The 20,235-nt window shown below is 32.7% G+C and overlaps 1 protein-coding gene across 1 annotated transcript; it reads left to right on the top strand.

The window, feature by feature from the left end:
- Positions 1–1,316: 1,316 nt before the first annotated feature.
- Positions 1,317–19,424, top strand: LOC110727881 (phenylalanine--tRNA ligase beta subunit, cytoplasmic-like). The gene is made up of 20 exons (XM_021907459.1): positions 1,317–1,438; positions 1,657–1,739; positions 1,848–1,903; positions 2,003–2,103; positions 2,222–2,384; positions 2,480–2,592; positions 2,995–3,061; positions 8,103–8,144; positions 8,838–8,879; positions 9,050–9,126; positions 9,381–9,507; positions 9,594–9,761; positions 13,285–13,404; positions 13,481–13,582; positions 14,620–14,754; positions 16,933–17,007; positions 17,119–17,226; positions 18,380–18,475; positions 18,562–18,645; positions 19,146–19,424. Exons 2-20 carry the CDS (start codon positions 1,682–1,684, stop codon positions 19,212–19,214), a joined length of 1,803 nt encoding a protein of 600 aa, XP_021763151.1. The 5' UTR covers positions 1,317–1,438; positions 1,657–1,681; the 3' UTR covers positions 19,215–19,424.
- Positions 19,425–20,235: the final 811 nt, after the last annotated feature.

The following is a 20,235-nucleotide window of genomic DNA, read 5'->3' as shown; positions in this document are numbered from 1 at the left end:
AATGTATTATTTTGACCAATGAAATTTTAGATTAATAATTTATTTTAGAATTAAAAAATTCACTCGCCACCAAAGAAAAAGTGACGAATAAGATTTAAGAATTTTGCCACCTAGGTAAAAAATAACGAATAGTGAACAATTAAAATTTAAATTATTTAAAAAACTAATAATTATCTTTTTTACATATATAGATGTAAATCTTTGATCGTAAATATCTTTAATCTCTCCCTAGCACATATTATAAAAATTAGATATTAAAAATGTACTCATCGAAACGAATAAAACTAAATCTCATATCACTGTGTTTTTCCTTATATACAAAGAGAAATTTAGAAGATTTCCCCTAATTTTTTTAATAGTTAAAAGATTTTAGATGAGACTAACATTTTGAAATAGAACGAGTATATAAAAAACGCATTTGCAAAGGACTTATTTTAATCAATAAATAAAATGATTTGTCATTTATTTTTTATTAAGAAAAATTAAAGAATAAGGTTTGGAATTTTAAATTCAAGCGCCACGTAAAATAAATAAACCTACGAAAGATAACTTTAGTGTTAATATATTTTTTTAAAAAATTATCTTATGATATTAGGAATTTTATTCAAATATCCGATGAATGATCTTCATATAAAAAAAATCTTAAATTAATTAAAAAGATTTACTAGAACCGTGCATCGCACAGACTTATATCTAGTATAAATTATTTTGGAGATTTTTTTATTTTCTATAAGAAGTTGTAGAAGAAAGAAAAAGATTGAGAATGAGGAAGAAAATATTAATAAGAACAATTTACCATAGTTAAATTTTACAGAATATTGTTTTGTTGCTTAAATAGTTTTACATATGTTTAATTTGGAGCTATTTTCATATTAACATATTAATATTTTAGTAATTTTTTTTTTACAAGATTAATATTTTAGTATTTTAATGATTTGAATATAAAAATTTAAATGTAATAGAATTATAAAAAAAAATTATGGTGTCTAATCAATGACTATATAAACAAATATTTTTAGGTAAAAAAATATGAATATTTTTTTTTTGAGAATGTATTGCAAATTTTGTTATGAATATTTTTTTATAGCTATAATTATTTGTCCTAAAGATATATCAATTTTTTTTTAAAATTTTATTTTAAGTAATTATATTGTATAAGATAAAAGAATTATTGGACAAGGAGATGACATGTGTCATTGCCGGTATATAATTATTGATTATTGATTGATTATTGATGATACAAAGACCCGCCCATTTATTTATGAGACGGATCTAACCCGTATTATAACTATGGCGGGTCATGGGTTTTAAAGGCCTCCGTTCCTATTTTCTACCTCCATCAGACTCAGTTATTCGTTGAAGAGCACTCAACGTTCTCCATTTGAAGCGTTTTACGTTGAATCTTATCCTTGTATCCCCCATTGAAGCAGCTTCTAAGGTAAGTTGTTTGTTGTTGTCATCATCATCATATCAATTTCACAATCTAGGGTTTATATTTGATCTAATCTAATTTAATTATCAGTGCTTTAAGTTTAGGGTTCGTAAATTCTTAGTTTATGAAACATCATATCCTAAAGATAAGAAAATTATGAGATTATTGAATCAAATATACCTAAAATTATGTACTCTGAGCTTACTTTGGTTTTTTGTCCGCAGAAAAACATTCAGTGTACCCTCAATCATGCCTACTGTTGGTGTTGGCAGAGACCGCCTTTTCGCAGCTCTTCGCCAATTCTATGGTTAACTGGCTCACCTTTTCTCCTTATGCTCAAATTGATAATGTAAATTATTTTGCCACTATTTCACTTTTGATTTTTGATTTTTTTTTTGTTTAATCTATATTTCAGAAGATAAAGATTTTGAAGATCTGTGCTTTAGGTTTGGCATAGAGCTGGATGATATAGTAAGTTATACTACGTAATTTCATTTTATAATTGCTGAATTTTGTTTTTTTTTTTTTTGGTGATTTTTATTTATTGTATAAAATTGATTGATGAATTAGACAACGGAGAAAGCAATTATCCGGAAAGAAAAACATATTGTAGACGAAGGGCCAACCGAGGATGAAGAAATCATCTACAAAATTGATGTGCCTGCTAATAGGTTTGCTAATTAAGTTGCTTAATTGACATTCAGCTTTACTAAATCACCTCTATATTATTAGAATTTTTTTTCGCCAAAAAATATGAGTTATTTGAACATACAATATATTATTTTGTAGGTATGATTTGCTTTGCCTTGAGGGTCTTGCGCAGGCCCTTATGGTTTTCGAAGAGCGTGAAGAAATTCCAAGATACACGCTTGCTGATGTTACTCGTGAATCAATGTTGAAAATGCATGTAAAATCAAGTTTTCCGAAAAAGGATGTGCCCACAGAACCCAAGGTATTAGTTGATGAAGTTATATGTTTTATTTACCGGTCTAATTGACATTAGTTTATCTGTATGATGTATTTTATTTAATTTGTTTTCATTTGCAGTTATCAATCCGGCCGTTTGTTGTTTGTGCTGTTCTAAGAGGTATTACCTTCGACGAAGCAAGATACAACAGCTTCATTGATCTTCAAGACAGGCTACATCAGAACATATGCCGGTATTTAAAGTGTCCTTGATTTTTGTTTGCTATAAGTTACATTTTGCGCATTGCCAGAGATCTGATAAGTTGAAGCTAAGTATGGGTATATTTTAAAGTGGAAGTATCAGGATGAAGATGACTTTGAACTATTAAATTCAGAAGTCTAGAATATATCTATTTGGAAATGCTAATGGGATTGATAGGCGTTTATTGTGAGGCAGGTTGTTGATTTTTGTAGAACGATTATTGTAAGAACCTAGAAAGAACATTGAAATGCCTGACATTTTGACTTGCTGTGTTAATAGTTGTGTTTTTATTAATATATAGTGGATAACTGTGATAGTGCAATATGTTACTAATGTTGAATATTGTTCTCTTATTGAAAAACATGGAGGGCTCATATCTATATTCTTTTGACAGTCGAAGAACCTTGGTGGCTATTGGGACTCATGACTTGGATACTATTCAAGGTCCTTTCTCCTATGAGGTATAAGATAGTTTTGCCTCAACTAACCTCCTAATGTGTTAGGTGCAACTTTGTTTTATCATCTAATTTTTTGTTAAATTGTGTTCTTTGAGTTTGCTTATATATTTATGCCTTATCGTAACAAGTCTGACAATAACATTATTACATTATCATGATTTCACTATTATTTTTGTTTAAAGTTTATAGCTCACAGGTCTTTCCTTGGATTATATCACCACCTAGCTGCAAGGTTTTTGGTGATCTTAGGTAGTTCTTTTGGTAATTCAACACTAAATACTTGAGTAAAAGTATAAGTTGGGTTCTAGAAGGTGGTAGGAGCATAGTATAAAAATGCGGTCTCGGTCGCGATCGCGGGAACGGTTGCGGTATCACGGTAACGGTATTGATGCGTTGATCGGATCACGGTTGTAGCGGTAGAATTTTATTTAAAATTTATTAATCCAAAAAAATTATAATTTAGGATTTTTCATTTATTTTTATATGGGATTTGAACTAAATTATTAAGAGTATACTTTATGACCTTTAAACCAATACCATAAGTCCGTATTACTCCTAAGATTGTTTGTTTTTTGTTTACCCATTGACAACAATTTAAAAACAAATACCAAACATAAAAAGCCACCTGTCATAGAAGTGACCATTGGCCCACTATTGACCCACCAGTACCCACCATCTTATATTACTCTATAATAAAATAAAATAAATAAATAAAGCCTACCAAACCCAATTCAACTTACACGTGATTACCTATTTACTTTACTTTGCCACTATTTACTTTCTCTCTCTTCCTTTGGTTCTGATCTAAGAAACTCATCGGTTTTAATGGAGTTTCTCCATTTTTTTCCTCATTTCCCTTTCTTTTTGTCTACAAAGTGAGTATATCTTCTGGAAATTAACCAAATTTTGAGTCAATAACATTTGATGCGGGCGAGATTCATTTCGTATCGGCTGTATCGGCCAAAATCTCGGCCTTTTGAAATTCTCCGTGCTAAAACGATAAATATCGGATCGGTAAGATCAAAATCCGTTACAAATCGGCTGGTTCGCGACGTAACGGCCGCAGTTTTATACCATGGGTAGGAGACATGGTTGCTACTAATTATTCGTACTATACCCTCCAAGACTTGAATTTTAATCAAAACTAGCTAGCATGATTTTGACAAGAATTGAAAGACTCAATTTGAAATTTAAATGAGTTATTATTTTATTTTTCCATCATAAACTACTTCCTTAATTTCAATTTAGTTGCTCCATAGTCTTTCTTTAACATTTCAAGGCCAAATTTATAAACTTTATCTTTTATCACTGCTTTATCGAAGAAAAAAGCATCGTGTTGAGTTTGTTGAAAATTTTTAGGCCCTATTAAGTTTGCTTAAGTTTAATTATAATTATTATGTTCTCTTTGATCTTTTTGTTCTACTCACTTTACATTTTAAGGTTTTTTTTTTTTTTTTTTTTTTTTTTTTTTTTTTTTTATTTTTTTTATATAAAAAAATTAATTAATTTATTTATGTTCTACTCATTTTGCTTTATTCTATTTTTAACATACCCCTTTTACCATCTTACCTCTTTTTTTCTTACTTTATTCACCCCCCCTTTTCTTTTTATACATTCGACCCATCTTTTTACACTCTCTCTTTTACTTTATCTCACACCCACTCACACTTTGTAAAACTTAATGGAAATACAAGTTATATAAGTATAGGAAAGATCTGCTGCATAGGGAAACTTAAAGGAGCCATAACATGGAAGAAGTTAATGTTTGTTAAATTTTAACTTCGTCACTTCTTTGCCCGCATAATTTAATTTACCTAGTTGTCTCTTATATTTCACATTGGAAGAAGTTGATAAATGTTGTTCTGCTGCGCAAGGTGCGTCTCTTTGAAGTGAGGCACACAATATAAAACAATTTACAAAACTTGGCTTATGTGGGCTTGAAGTGTGCCTCAAGCACCTCATGTGCACCTCGTAAAGCACTCTACCCTAATCTCCTAGCGCTTAAGGCGTGCCTGCATGCGATAGAAAAGAAGAACGTTTAAACTTGGTAGTCCTAAGGTCCTCAAACCATTACCAAATAAGTTGGCTAGAGTGATGTAGAATCCTGTTAAGTATACCAACATATCAAGTTGCCTTAAACAAGGGGAAGAAAATCCATAATGTCTTGAATATATATTTTGATGTATCTCATCATTTTTCTACCTTTGTAAAAGTATGACTAAACTCTTATGAATAGTGTAGTAACGATTATGCCCCTAAAAATATTTATTTACATGTTAACCTCTTTTAAAAATATGGCTAAATTTTTTATCCCTATCTTTTAAAAGTTTGAATTATTTCTTATGAATCGAGTTTGGACAATTTTTCTTTTTTTCCTATTTTTTTTAAAAACTTATTTTCCCTTATTATTATTTTTTTTTTGTTTTTTTTGTAAAACCCTTATTAATGTTAGCTGCCTCATTTTTTTTAACTAAAAAGGATAGCGTACAAACATTTATACCCCTAAAAGTTTTTGTCTATTTCGTACTTCCTCCGTTTTCTTTTACTTGCAACACTTTCCTAAAAAGGAAATGTCACAATACTTGCAACACACTATAAAAGGAAAGTTATTTTAGGGAAAAACTATACTATTTCCCTTATTTAAAGCACATAGGACACTAAATTACACTCCTAACCACCACTCATCCTATTTTAAAGTTTATTATATCATGTAAACCCCACCTTTCTTAATTACCGTGCTAAAGGGTGTGTTGCATCTAAAAGAAAACGGAGGAAGTATATAATGTCGCTCATTAATCCTACCAAAAACTAAGTTGTGTCATAAAGCTAATCAAAAGAGCTTTTGAACATGACTAGCTATGGTGCGTGCATCGCGCGCGTTAGCTACCCTAATTTATTTTAAATCTAGGTTAGAAAGTGTGTAGTTCGTTTTCTACCTCCCATATCCCGTGCCAAGACGTGTCAATGGCTGGTTCAAATGAAGAGTCTAAGCATCAAAGGTGGTCCTTTTGGAGATAGTTGCTTCATTATGAGGGCTTATGGGCTTATAAGTTCTCAAAATTGGCGGTGTTGGGAAAGACAACTTTCATGGAATAAAGGTGCTATTTTGCATGTCTTAAATGTATAGTAAGTAGGTGTTGATAAGTCTCCATTGTTTCGGTTAAGCCGTTTCATAACGGACTTTCGATTTCAGTATGACATTTTTCAAAAACCCACAATCTCATCTGAGTTAAACGTTCCAACCCCAATCACCCCAAGTTGAATGTTAAATCTCTCGTTTCACTAAAAAGTTACTTGGTATTTAGTGCTACAGTGAAATATTCCACGTGTTCCCAAAAATAGCTAGCTTTAAGCCTCTAATAGTTTACACCTACTATATATTACTCAAAGAATTTGATTATCGTGCCATCCACAACCCGGTCCGCGATCAACACATCATGTCTATTGTCACGACATTGTTATGCGCCTCAAGAGGTGTGTTTTAAGCTGCTTCTTGGTGTGCCCGTGTGCCGTTGCTGTACTTCATCAAAATCACCTCGCCTAGACCACAAAAAGCACATGGCCCCTAATGCCTTGCCCCTCAGTGCGCCTTTTCCAACATTGGACACACGATTGTATCTTTTTATAATTTTTATTCATGTATTTACTCTTAGTATCTTTGAGTTGATAGGGTTAGAATGTCAATCTCATCAAATCTAGTGTCGTAGGCAGGGCTATCATAACATTCTTCATGGGCCTATCCTAACATTTTTCTCGGGCCTGAGCTAATTATTTTATTAGGCCCGTATTTGAAAGAAAAAACTGCCAAATATAAAAAAATATGCAATATTGTTTTCCAAATTCCAAAAAAAGAAAAAAAAGGGATGATATGAAAATAAAATTTACAAAATTTTTATGGCTATGTAAAGAACTTGTAACTAAATTTGAACATCCAAATTTATTTCCAATGAAAAAAACAAAATACTTTGTAATTCAAAGAGGCAAAAATAGCTCGTGCCGGGACTCAAATTCCTACCTTGTGCATGGCTTGCAAAAACAAGTACCAACTGCACTAGATTGTTAATGCTAGATAATAATCATGCGAAGTTCTATTTATTTCATTTTTAATACTATGATCTTTCTTAGTTTTTGACCTCTTTATTTTGGGGGCCTGTTTAATAGTGCTCTTGGCACACCCTATTCTACGGCCCTGGTCATAGGGAGTGACATGGGTTCTCATCTCTTGCAAGGTGAGTGTCTATGTTACAAAGGCTTTCCTGGATGAGCAAATGCCAAATGTGATTGGGCATGTCTCTATTTTTGTCCTCTTTTTTCTGGCTTCTTCTTAGAGGACTCCTAGTGTGCTTTTAACATCCCTAATCATATGAAGAAAATAGTTGGCTGTATTACCTTACAAGTATTGGACTTTGATATGTAAGGTTGTGTATTGGTTTATGATGATGCATCTTGTTGGCACTTGCCTTTGATGTTTCTAGATTATAATCTGTGCAAATGAGGTTATAAGATTTTGGTTCTTGTGTATTTGGACTTGTGTATAACCCTTTTTATTGTACTAAGTAGTTAAATGTCAAAGTGCTTGGTGTGGAAGCTCTTTCCATGCTTTATGGCTCTTAGCCACCCCCCTTTTCCCTTACCCTCACCTTGTCAATAAAGGGACACGAGGAGGGAATAAGTGCACAGTGCTTTCAAACTCTCTCATTTTAAATGTCTGTCAGACTAACGTGTTGTTTAAGTGGCTTTTGTTGCTTTTCTTTCGATTTAGTTCTATTTGACTTTGATTTTTTGTATGTTTATACTTTCCTCATTTCTTTCCTTTATGACTTAAAAAACATCAATTACATCATATGGAGGAATATTTTGAGATTAAGCATGCATTGTTTGAATATTATAGATAAATACATAAAGATGTAATAACTAGCTAGGTTAGGCAAGAAGCTAATTTTTTATAAAATGTCTTATTAATGGAAGGTTGCAGCTTTGTACAAGAACTATCTATTTTTGCAAGTACTTATATTTTTTTTGTCTTCCTTTAATCCTGTCACAGGCTGCTCTGCCATCAGACATAAATTTTGTGCCTTTGAAGCAGGTACTGGTTTTATCTACTAGTACTAAATTTTCTGTTACCTCTATGCAAGTATTCAAAATCTGAAAGTATCACATATTTTGATCACATATGAAACATTAGTTATGCTGAATGTGTATTGTACTATTATTGCTATATACGAGTTTGAAATAAGTTGTTCTGTGTCTTCCAGATTATCTTGAAATTAATTTGATATGTTTACTTCTAACAATTAAGTTTGTATATACTAGTAATTTACGTTCAGTGTCTTATAAAGTCTTTCAAAAATTATATTTTCCCAAACATTTCCTCGTTACTTTTTAGTCAGTTTTTACCCACCTTTGTAGAATTATATGTGGTAATGGAACATCATGCAAAGGATATCCAGGATATCCACACGGGACCTTTTCAATGTGTTTGGGAACCCTAAAATAAACTGTGGAAGATATGTAGAAAGGAAGATCTTTCGTAATTCCTAATTTTTACTTGAATGAGCAACACCTGAGGAAAAGTAATTTCTTGACCTAGGAATTTGAAAATAATAATTTAGGGGGCCTCTGCAAAAGTTTCGAACCACAGTAAATGTCAATTTCTAATGATCTATTTTTCAGTTTTGAATGTATGTTTGATTATCTATTTTTATGTATTGGTTCCGAGGTGCTGATAAGTTCATATCTGTTTGTTTTTTTTTTTTTCTTTTTTTAATCTATGTTACAGGTAAATGAATTCAGGGCTGATGAATTGATGGAGTTCTATAAGGTAATTATCCCTTGTTGCTTTGGTCGTAGCGGAGTAAAAAGCCTAATAATCACGAGTAGCTTTACTTTATAATTTTAGAGTAATTGTTTGCTAGAGCTTCTGCTGAATTTACTCATAAGCTCTTCAAAGAGCGTCTTTTATCTTTATTTATTCATTATTGTTTTTGACAGTCCGATTTGAAGCTGAAGAAATACCTGCATATTATAGAGAATTCTCCTGTGTTTCCGGTTATATATGACCATGACAGGTATAATCTGTGCAACCTTTTCTTCTTCAATTCCATATCTTTCTTTGTTGTAATATAGTACAGTAAAAAAAGATGAGGTGTTGTTAAAATGGGTGGGTCTTATTTAAAGATTATAATTTGCTGTGCTAAAAAAGTTGCCCTTCATGACTCAATATTTTTCGTAGTTTATAAACCGTAGAAATATTGTGTTACCCATTTCCCTGAGATAACTTTTTACATCAATGATTCTGAAATTAACAGTATGTGATCTGCAGAACTGTGTTGTCTTTGCCCCCGATTATAAATGGGGCACACTCAGCTATTACTTTGAAGACGAAGAATGTTTTCATTGAATGTACAGCTACTGATTTAACGAAGGCTAAGATTGTTTTGAATACTATGGTATGCGAAAAAGATGATTGTCTTGGTTTCACAACTCATTGAGATTGAGATTTAGATTTGGCTGATAATGGTTCTTGTTGATTCAGGTTACTATGTTCTCGGGCTACTGTGAGAATAAGTTTGAAGTTGAACCAGTTGAAGTTATATATTCTGATGGAGAGTCATATGTTTGTCCTGACCTCTCATGCTATGATATGGAAGTGTCTCTGTCTTACATCAATGACGCAATTGGAGTATCATTAGAAGCAGATCAGGTGATGTGCTCTGCCTTCTTATAAAAGATGATCTTGTTTTGTTTTTCCTCTCAAAGGTGCTGCCATGCAAGTTGAATTTGTTGCTTTGGTGTTTGAACATCTTGCTTTTTCATTGACCACGTCAATACCCGGAGAGATAATCATCTTTTGTCGTTTCTTTAAGATGTTTACACTTTAACCTTGCCAGTTGTAGTTGTCATTTTGGTGCTTGAACATCGTAGCTTTCTCGTCATATAATCAAATTTGTACGAAAGATTAGGGGTTTTAACCAATTTGTATATAAAAAATATCCGGTGACCATTGCCCATAGTTGAAGCCTATGTTGCATAGACTCGAAGTTGGATGTCGTGTCCGACATGCTGTCAGATCCTTCAACACTCTAGATTTAATATAATTTCATATAAGGTCACTATATATTTGGGTGTCGTGTCGCACTCAGTGTACAACAGGGTGTTGGAGTAACACAGTTTGAAACTTATCATGTTATCTGGTTTGACTACCACCATTTCAACTAGCCGATTGTATAAGTTGATTAAAGTGTTTGGTAAATAGTTCTTACTTGTTAGCATTGCTATGGGAAAAATGTACTAATATGAAAATAGCTATGAAGGAAATCATAGAAAATTAGTTATTAATTACACTAACAATATTTACCAAAAGAATTCCTTAGGTTTCTTATTCTAATGTAATTATGCAATGCACATTGTCTTCTATTTTGATTTTATGCTGAATCTTTTGTTAATCAATCAAATCAATTCTAATGAGTAAAAATGAACAATATGTACATTAGCTTTTCTTTTATTTTGGTACTCGTATTTTGTTTTTTTATTAATATAGTTTTATATGTTGATTTTTAAAAATAAATCTAGCTAATACTGTACAAGTAAATAGTCTTTTTGGAAAAAAAAATATTTAGCATAGTTTAGAAATTTATTATACAATTTTTTGATTTGTAAAGAAAGAAATATCACTTTACTGATAGTTTTTTGACAGAAATCTAAAACATAATCGATTAAGGGCCTGTTCTCATACGTTGAAATTCAATTCAATTTAGCTCAGCTCAGTTCATTTCAGCTCCTAATTTCCTTCTCTTATAAAATATTCAGTCAGCTCAGCTTAGTTCAGTCAATGAGAACAGGCCCTAAATAACTACAAAACTATGAACCTTACCCTCCTTAAAAAAAGCCTATGAGATTATTTCACGTTGCAAAGCAAGTAAAGGCAAATTAACAACTCTACGACGCACCCACACCTCAACCATCTTCTTCTCTCATATTTAGATCTACTTAAAGCTCATTTCTCAACATCTTGATCTTCTCAAAATCCATCTATACTTACTCTGATCATTGTTATCTCATGCTCTGGTAATAATTCCCCATCATTTCCATCCTTATTTTAAAAACAATTTATGAATTTTCCTGTTCAAATCTGATCGTAATTTTCATGGATTTTTACATTAACTCAGCTTGCTACATAAAATATGGGTTTTATACATGCATACAGTTGTAATTCTGTTGATGGAAAAAAAAACAATATCATTATGAAAATAATTGTAGTTGTGTTTTCATAGCTTCCTTTTCGCTGATATGTAAATGTAACTGGAATTTTTCTGTAAACTTATAATTTATCATCAGTTAACTTTATTTGTTTACCCTTTTTTAAACATGGTGTGTTTTTAATACTCTGCAAAAATTCTCATACTCTTCCTTCTAATTTCCCCTTGTATTACCTCTATTCTTGTATGTTCTTCTCACTTATTATTGATATGCAATTTAAAAATTGTTGAATGATGTGAGTGGGTGTAAGATAAAGTAAGAAAAAGTATGGAAAGGTGTAATCATTGTGGAGTTAAAGAGGGAGATTGTAAAAGGGGTTGTTATAAATAGAATTAATCAAAGTGAGTAGAACATAAAAGAACGGGGCAAGTATTATACTACCTCCGCAACATATTATATGCAACTTTTGCCAAAAACGAAAATTTCACATTAGATGCAACTTTCCCCTTCTTTCCTTTTTTAGTAAATTTTTTTAATGAAATTACGGAAATACCCTTACTCAAGATATCATAAACACAATTAAACAACTAAATTAGAATAATAATTTAACTTAATAACATAATTGTTCTCACCCAATTCAATTCACCCAAACAAAATCCCATCAACAATCAACCTAACCTCAAAAAAATCATTCAACTTCCAATCTTGTTCATCTTTCACAACTCTGGCAACCACCATCGTCAACGTCCACCGGCCACCACCACCTTCAAGATTGCCGACTTCACATCGGCAACCACCAATTTCCTCTCCTCTCCTGTCTTGTGCGCTATCTCTCTCTCTAGCGCCGCTCTTGCTCTCTCTCTCTCTCTCTCTCTCTCTATCTCTTTCTCCTTCTCTTGATTAAATCTTTAGATCTGATGGTTTAGGAGTTGGCTGGGCTTGTTTTGGGTGTTTTGGAAGGTTTCAAGTGCTTAAGGGGGTTTTCGGGGTGGTTCGACGGTGGTTCTGGGCTGGTTGTGGGCTAGTTCGAGTAGAGGCGGTGGTTCTGGGCAAGTTCGAGTGGAGGCGGTGGTTCTGGGATAGTTCAAGTAGATCGGACTGGTTTTAGGTGGTTTTGGGGTGGTTCGAGTAGATCAGGCTGGTTCTGGTCTAGCTCAGGGGTGGGTGGGTGGTGGACTGGTGGTGCCGACGTGTTGGTTTTGTAGTGGTTCAGGGTGAGTTATAGTGAGTCAGGTGGTTTTGTGGTGGTTCAGGGTAAGTGGTAGTGCCGACGTCCGACGAGTTGGTTTTGTGGTGGTTCAGGGTGAGTGAAGGTGGTGCCGATGAGAGGCTGCGGTTAGACAATGGTGGTAGCCTAGCTGGGTGACTGTTGGTGGTGGTGGTGGTTAATTATCTCCATTCTCTCTCCTACCCTTAATTACATACTCTTTAATCCATTAAATCACTATTATGAAATTTTGTATTGGGTTCCGTGAGAGCTCCAAAGTTGCATCTAATATGTTCTGGAGGTAGTATAAAAACCCAAGGTTTTGCTAACCCAACTGGAGCAAAGGCTGCAAAGCCATTTAACTTTTCTTTATTTACGTATTTTCTATTGTATTAGCTGTCATTTACTTAACATAATTCTGTTCTCTAAACAAAAGAACTGCAGATAATCGTATCTCAACTAGGTTTGACAAGTAAAGGACAAGCCATCAATAAATTTTAATTGAAGTTGAGGGAGCCAGGGAGGAACAATTGAAGGCACTTTAAGCTGTGAAGTTGAATTTAAATCACTTGTTAAACACTTTCTTTAGCCCTCCTCAATTTTGCATGACCCCCTCATTGAAATTGCGTTTTAATATTAATGCTTAGCTTGATTTTTAAAAGTCTGTTATTTTTAACAATTTGGATGAACTTATTTATTTATTTATTTATTTATTTTTGACATAATGAATGTTGGTCTTTTGCAGTTTCCTGTTAAATATAATATGAGCTCTTTTATGAATGGAGGCAGGATGCTTATTTCATTTATTTGTGTCCCACAGGTTACTCAGTTATTGAGAAAGATGCAATTGCATGCCAAGAAGTCTGATAATCAATGTAATATATGTGTTTCTGTTCCTCCTACCAGAAGTGATGTTCTTCATCCTTGTGATGTGATGGAGGTATTTAGCTAATTTTGGCTGATCAGTGTGCATTAAATTTGGGAAACAACAATAAAATTTCACTCTTTGTTTTTAGGATGTTGCTATTGCATTTGGATACAATGAAATCCCAAAAAGAAGGCCGGCATCGATAAAGCCACTTGCATTAAATGAACTAAGTGATATGATCAGATCTGAGGTAATTATATGTGCCTGTGCATATATTTAGCTGTTGATATGGCCATGCTTGGTCGGCTTCTTGTTGTCATTTTCTGTATTTGTGCTTGTACTGGTTGAGGAGTTATGTTTCAATCTACAGCTTTTTGGGATAATGCTTGCTGAGGACATGAGTTTTATCAAGATAGGTATCCATGTAGGCCTATTTTCATTTTAATATTCTCGGACCACCCAGTACATGGTATTCAAGTAAGAATATCAGAAACAATGTAGTACCTTTGATCATGGTTGCAAACTGGAAATTGTCTGTAATATTTTCTATGAAGATTAATATTCATGCTAACATGGTAATTAGCAAACCATTTGGATGGGGTTGGATGGTGCTTAGCTTTTAACTGCAGTTTGAATGTGATAGGGGCATAGTGCAGTGAGATTTTAACTATTTGCATCAGAAAAAATATTGACATGGAACAGAAATTGATTTTTTAGTAAACCTCAAGCTTGAATTAAATAATACTTCCTCCGTTCTGTTAATATTGCAACAAGGAGGAAATTACGCATCCCAAAACTCATTTTATATGCTAAATATCTATAATTGTGTAAGAGTAAAAATTATAAAAACTTGATATTGTGAAAGTATTTTATGAAACGAATCCAACAAGATCCCACTTGACTATATTTTGCTTAACGTACAACTCATATTATATGGTCAAACAAGAGTGATGAATAGTACAAAAAGTCCATTGTTGCATTATTAATAGAACGGAGGAAGTACAATTTTGGGTGAGTTTATTTTTTTTTTATTTTTTATTTTTTTGAAAAAACAATTTTGGGTGAGTAAATGATTGCATCACTCTTGCTGTATGCATACCCAAAATTGCTCAAGACTTCTTAAGCAATTCTAATTGTCTATGTATTCTTTTCTTTCTTTATTATTCTTTTATTTTTATTTTTATTTTTATTTTATTTTATTTTTTTTATTTTCATGCTTGCTCCTTCATAAACCCACAGCTGATTCTTATTATTTCATATACTTCCTTTTTGGTTTTGTTCCCCCAGATTGCAATGAATGGGTTCACTGAAGTTTTGACATGGATATTGTGCTCTTACAAAGAGAATTTTGCCATGTTGAATCGTAAGGATGACCGATCAACTGCAGTGATTATTGCGAATCCTCGTTCTTCTGATTTTGAGGTTAGTGCTTAAATCACATGAAATAAAGTAGTTGGGTTTTCCCATTGTGGCATATTTATCTGTGTGAATTGACTTGTGGAATATGAATGGTACAAATAAAATCCAAGATTTTGTTCTCTAAGAAATAATTTGAAACACCAATGGAATAATTTTTTTTATAAAAATAATGTTTTCTACTTGTAGGGCTGTATATATTGGATGTCATATTAGAATGTTGTTCTTGACGTACTAATATACTCTAAAGGGCTTCTGACTAGAATGATTATCCACGAGTAAGACACTTTATAAGAATACTACTACCTTCATCCTAAATGTTCTTTACACTTTCTTCATAAGTCTGCTCCTTAATGGTCTTTAGACTTTTACTTTATTTCACTTTTGGCAAGGAGCTGTTTTCTATTTTGTACTCCTTTGGCTTTCAACTTACACACTTGCAATTTTCTAATATAAGTTTTAACTTATTTGTATTGTTGGCCAATTGATGGGCAATCATTTTCCCACTTGTTACCTCACCTTTACAATGTCAACTCTAGTGCTTTAATTCTTGTGCTAATAGGTGACAAGAGCATTTAGGAACGGAGGTTGTACTTCAGTTTATGAGATATTCATTGCTCATTCACTGCTGTCATAATGCCTTGGTTTTGTGTCAAGAACTCAAAATAATCCGTGTTTTTATTTGGAAAAAGGGGGTAGGGGTTTTAAGTATTCCATGTAATAAGTTTCGGTGTTTTTAAGTTTCAAATACATGTATTGTGGCCTTCATTAAATTTTTCATGCATTAGAGTAATATTACTTGTGATAATTGGCTGATGTGCCTAGTATTAAAAGGCCAGCTTTTATTGGCAAGATGCACCTTTTTACCCTATTTTATGGTATAAAAAATAATTATTCCTTAATACATTTTAGAGGGAGCCCCAGTTGATCTCAGAGATTAACAATCTAATTTATCTCCTCTCACAACTTTGTGTGTTGAAATCTGTGCCACTTTATTATTTTACTTTTATCATTTAAAAAATAAAAGAAAATGAATAAATTGTGAGAGGAGATTTATTCACATCATTTATCTCAGAGATCAACTTGAATTTACCCTACATTTTATGGTATAAAATTTTTCATACACGTAGTGTTTTCCTCACCCCTTCCCCCTTAATGCATGTTATGGTATAAAATTTCGGCATTCGAGCTTCAAAATTAGTAAAAATTAAAAAATTAAATTTTTGTAAACATTTAAAACCTCTATAAAATTACAACATCTAGCACAAGCACCAACCCAAAAGAACCTGTTGTGGTTTAATAATACTCCGTACTTGCAAAAGAAAGTGCTAGTGGACTACTATGAGAAGAAGAAACAAAAAAATTGAAGGATTGTACTGTGGTTATCATGCAAAAGCTTATGTTCAGCTTCTCAGGGGTTCACAATAAATTCATAAAGAGAAACTAGAAAGAATTGGAGATAGAGTTACAAGAAGAAAGGAGAAATGATTACAGAGAGAAGAAAATCAATATTAAAAACTTCACTGGCAATGGCTATTGCAGGATTTTTGTCCTCGTAACCATTTAAGAAGTCTGGTTGGCAATTTCTGTCATACCACTGACTTCAAGTGTTAGTTTTACCAAACATTGCAAATTATGGTCTTTCTCATATCGGGACTTTTTAATTTAGGGAGAACATTGTAGCATGGGCAACGATTGCAGTCAAAAGAGAAAATTTGTCAAATCTGAGTCTTAATGCCTTGGTCACATTAATTCTTTTTATTTACAGTGAAAAAGTGTCATAGATGTGTTCAATAATGGAGTTCATGTACCATTTCATTTTATAAAAAAGAATAACATGGACTATACTGTTCAATTTTGAATCATGGCATTGATAAGATGCATAGTAAGAGTATTAGTGATTTAATATCTTATTTTAATAATATGTGATTTTGAACGACTCTGTATATTCGATTAAATGAGTAGTTCCTCACTTTAACCAGGTGTGAAGTTTCAACTCTCATTTAGGGCATATAGTGCTTTATGAAACACTGTGGTGTCTTTCACTTTGTCTTTTCAATTTTGTTAATGTCCTCTTGTTGTGTTCCTGGCCTGTTTTATGATATGCATATTTATGTTTTCATCATGTGATTATATCCAGACCCAAATATATTTCATGTTATCTTATCATATTTGCGATTTCAGGTGGTGCGTAGTAGTCTTATGGCCGGTATACTGAAAACTGTTGGGCACAATAAAGATCATCGGAAGCCTATCAAGGTAATCTGTTGTGCTTATGTAACAATGTCTGGTCATGCTTTTATTTAGTTATGTAGAGTAGTTTGTGCTTTTGGCTTTCCTTTGTTATCATTCTTCAATTTATGTTTTTAGATCTTTGAAGTTGGTGATATAGCGATCCTGGATGATTCAAAAGATGTTGGTTCCCGAAATTCTCGTCAACTTGCAGCACTTTATTGTGGTAATAGCTCCGGTTTTGAGGTGAGCTTCTGACTTGTCAATAGTTCAAATTGATTAGTGGCGATGCAATTCTTGTGGCAATTTGGGTCAACAGGTTGGGTTTGGTTTAAATTTTGGGTTTATTTCTAGTTGGGCTGATTAAGTATCGGAAAGTGTAAAACTTAATATTATTTAAAAAATGATATATGGATCAAATCAGGTTCAATTTAGGTTGGGATGAGATTCTCTTAGAAACTCCAGGACGGATTATTGGGTCAGACTGTCAGATCAAGAATTGCCAGCCTTGGGTCAAGATGTCATGTTTAGATTCGTGTAAAACTCTGAGTAGGTCTTTAGATTGTATGTGATAATCCGTTAACATGTGCAATATAGAAACATATTATAGCTACTGAATTAATATGTTTAGAACTTATGCTTGAATGATAACTATACAAGGCTTGGAAAAAAGAGATGAGTTTCACTAGGCTTGGAAGTAGAATTTAATTGTGGCATAAGATAATTCTACCATGCCTTTATTTTTGAGCTATAAACCAACGAAAGGAGTTTCGCTAGGAGTTTAAGTAAGAAATATAAAAGTTGGTAGAAATTTGAAAAAACTTGGAAAAAAAAAAAAGAAGTGGGACTTGGGGTTCTGAATAAAAAAGGCTATATTTCATGTCGATACCATATAGAATTCCAGTACTAAATGTTATGTTCAAGATAACTTTTTTGGAAGCTATTCCTTTTTAGTGAAATATTGTTCTTTTACTTTGTAATAGCTAGCTTATGCCACAATTAAATTCCCCAATCTGCATGTAGTGTGGTACTTTAGTAATTGCCAGAAGGTGTCATACAGATTTTCCCTTATCATGAGATATGTTCTGCAGTAGACTGAAACAGGTATGAGACGTGTTGCTGGCTTGCTGCTCATGTTAGATAAACTTACCTTGTGTTGATTTGTTTGCCTTTACCTCCATGCTTCGATTTTACAGACCCTTTGCGCCTAAATGCGCCTCACTCCTTACAAGCCTACCAGGAATCCTGCTTGACTATCTAATTTTTTTGAGGCTTGAAAAGTTTATCCTTTTGCTTGCATACTGAACTCTGTTGCTTTAACGCCTTAATGCCTGCATTGGAGTTAATAGGTCTTTATTATCAGCTGATCTAATGCTCTCTTAATAATTGGGCCTCGCAGATTATACACTCCCTAGTTGACAGAGTTATGGAAATAGTTGGCACTCCTTTTGTCGCAGAAGGGGATAAATCTGGCTACTACATAAAGCGTGCAGATGTAAGATTTTGTGGCACTTCAATTTGAATTTTACCTTGTGTTAATATTTTATTTTTTATGTTTTGATTGTTTTTTTTTTGTTGAAGAACCCTGAGTTTCTTCCAGGAAGACAAGCCAACATCATGTACAAAGGGAAGCACTTAGGCTCCTTTGGCATTGTGCATCCTGAGGTATGTTCATATTATAAAGCTAATTGAGTTTTTATGTTGTTTCAGTCTTTATCCTTAAGTTTTGATTTTGTGTCATGGTTTCATATGTATTTTATGTAGCACTTGGAGTACAATTTAGGAGACATAACCCCCTCTTTTTTTTTTTTTTTTTTTTTTTTTTTTCCTTTCTCCAATAAGCTACTTTCTGCTTTTGAATGTTAAAATTTATTTAAAGCTCATAAGAGCTTGCAAATGTGTTGGCAGCTATTTACCAACATGGTTAGGGATTGTAAATATTGTGTATTGATATTTGGTTTACATGCATGAATAAGCACCCCGATACAAGTGAAACTCTACATACTTTTTCATGGCTGGTTCTTGTAGAGTTTGGTTTTTGTCACCCCAATTTTCAGCCAACAGAAATCATGTGCACCAGTTAGACTCGTATGTCCTGTATTTAGTGTTCCTTGATAATTGCAATCTACACTTTTATAATCCTTGTCCTAAACATGTGGTTTCAGGTTTTGAGCAACTTTGATATCTCAGATCCTTGTTCATATGTGGAGCTTAACATAGAGTGTTTCTTATAATGTTGTTAAATTGGTAGTCGGTAATTTCCTGCCAATTTGAATCGTTGATCAATTTGAATCGTCGATGGAAGCATCACTTAACCTTTGTATTCTTATATCAAGATATAATGTAACATTTGAATAGGTGATTTATTCAATTTTGTCAATTTTTAAAATTTCGTGATTCTTCTCTTTAGAATGCAAGATATAATTTTTTTTTTTGAGGCAGAATACAAGATATATTTTTAAAAGCAGTAAATTGTTTTTATTTTTATATATTTTTTTTCGAAAAAGCAATAAATTGTTTGACTTTGATTTTTATTTATTTATTTTTTTTCTTTCTTTGAATTTAAAGACTATATTGGTTATGAAAGTTCAATTATATATTGAAATTTTTTCTTGAAATTTCATAATTAAAGTTGAATCTATGTTGTGTTACTAAGTATTAGGGGTGTTCAGATCCTAATACCCGAGTTTTGGAGTATCTGAAAAAGCAGGTAACTGGATTCACGGGTAGTTAATAAGTAAGCCCACGACTCGACTCGGTGGGTACCCAATTTTACCGGGTCGGGTCATAGGGTGCTTGACTTTTGGTTAGATATTTGTTGCAAGTAAAATACCTAATCAAAGAACTAGTTTCACATAGTGCCAAGCACAACGCAACTCCAATCATGAATCAAATTAATCAAACTATAAGATTACCTTTGAATAAAACTCACAATTAATCATCCAAATCACTTGATTTAACATAAAAAAATTGAAATTATGCAGAGTAAATTAGTGGATACCTCCGGTTGGAAATTTTCATTTAAGACACTTGTCGAACACTATAGTTGGTGGTGTTTTGGCTACTATGCTAAGTTCAAGGTGCTTAGTGCACCTAAGCCATACTATAGGGTGTTTCGGCTAATTTTGCCAATATTATGAATTAATAATAATACTACCTCCGTTAATTATTATGTGGAACGAAGGAATATTTTTTGTCTCACAAATAATACCCATTTGTTGCACATAATAGTTAACGAAGGTAATATTATTAATT

This window comes from Chenopodium quinoa, unplaced genomic scaffold (genome assembly GCF_001683475.1).
Source record: "Chenopodium quinoa cultivar QQ74 unplaced genomic scaffold, ASM168347v1, whole genome shotgun sequence".
In the NCBI taxonomy this organism is placed as follows: domain Eukaryota; kingdom Viridiplantae; phylum Streptophyta; class Magnoliopsida; order Caryophyllales; family Amaranthaceae; genus Chenopodium; species Chenopodium quinoa.
Note: the sequence above shows the minus strand (reverse complement) of the source record. Positions and strands in the feature narration are given on the sequence as shown.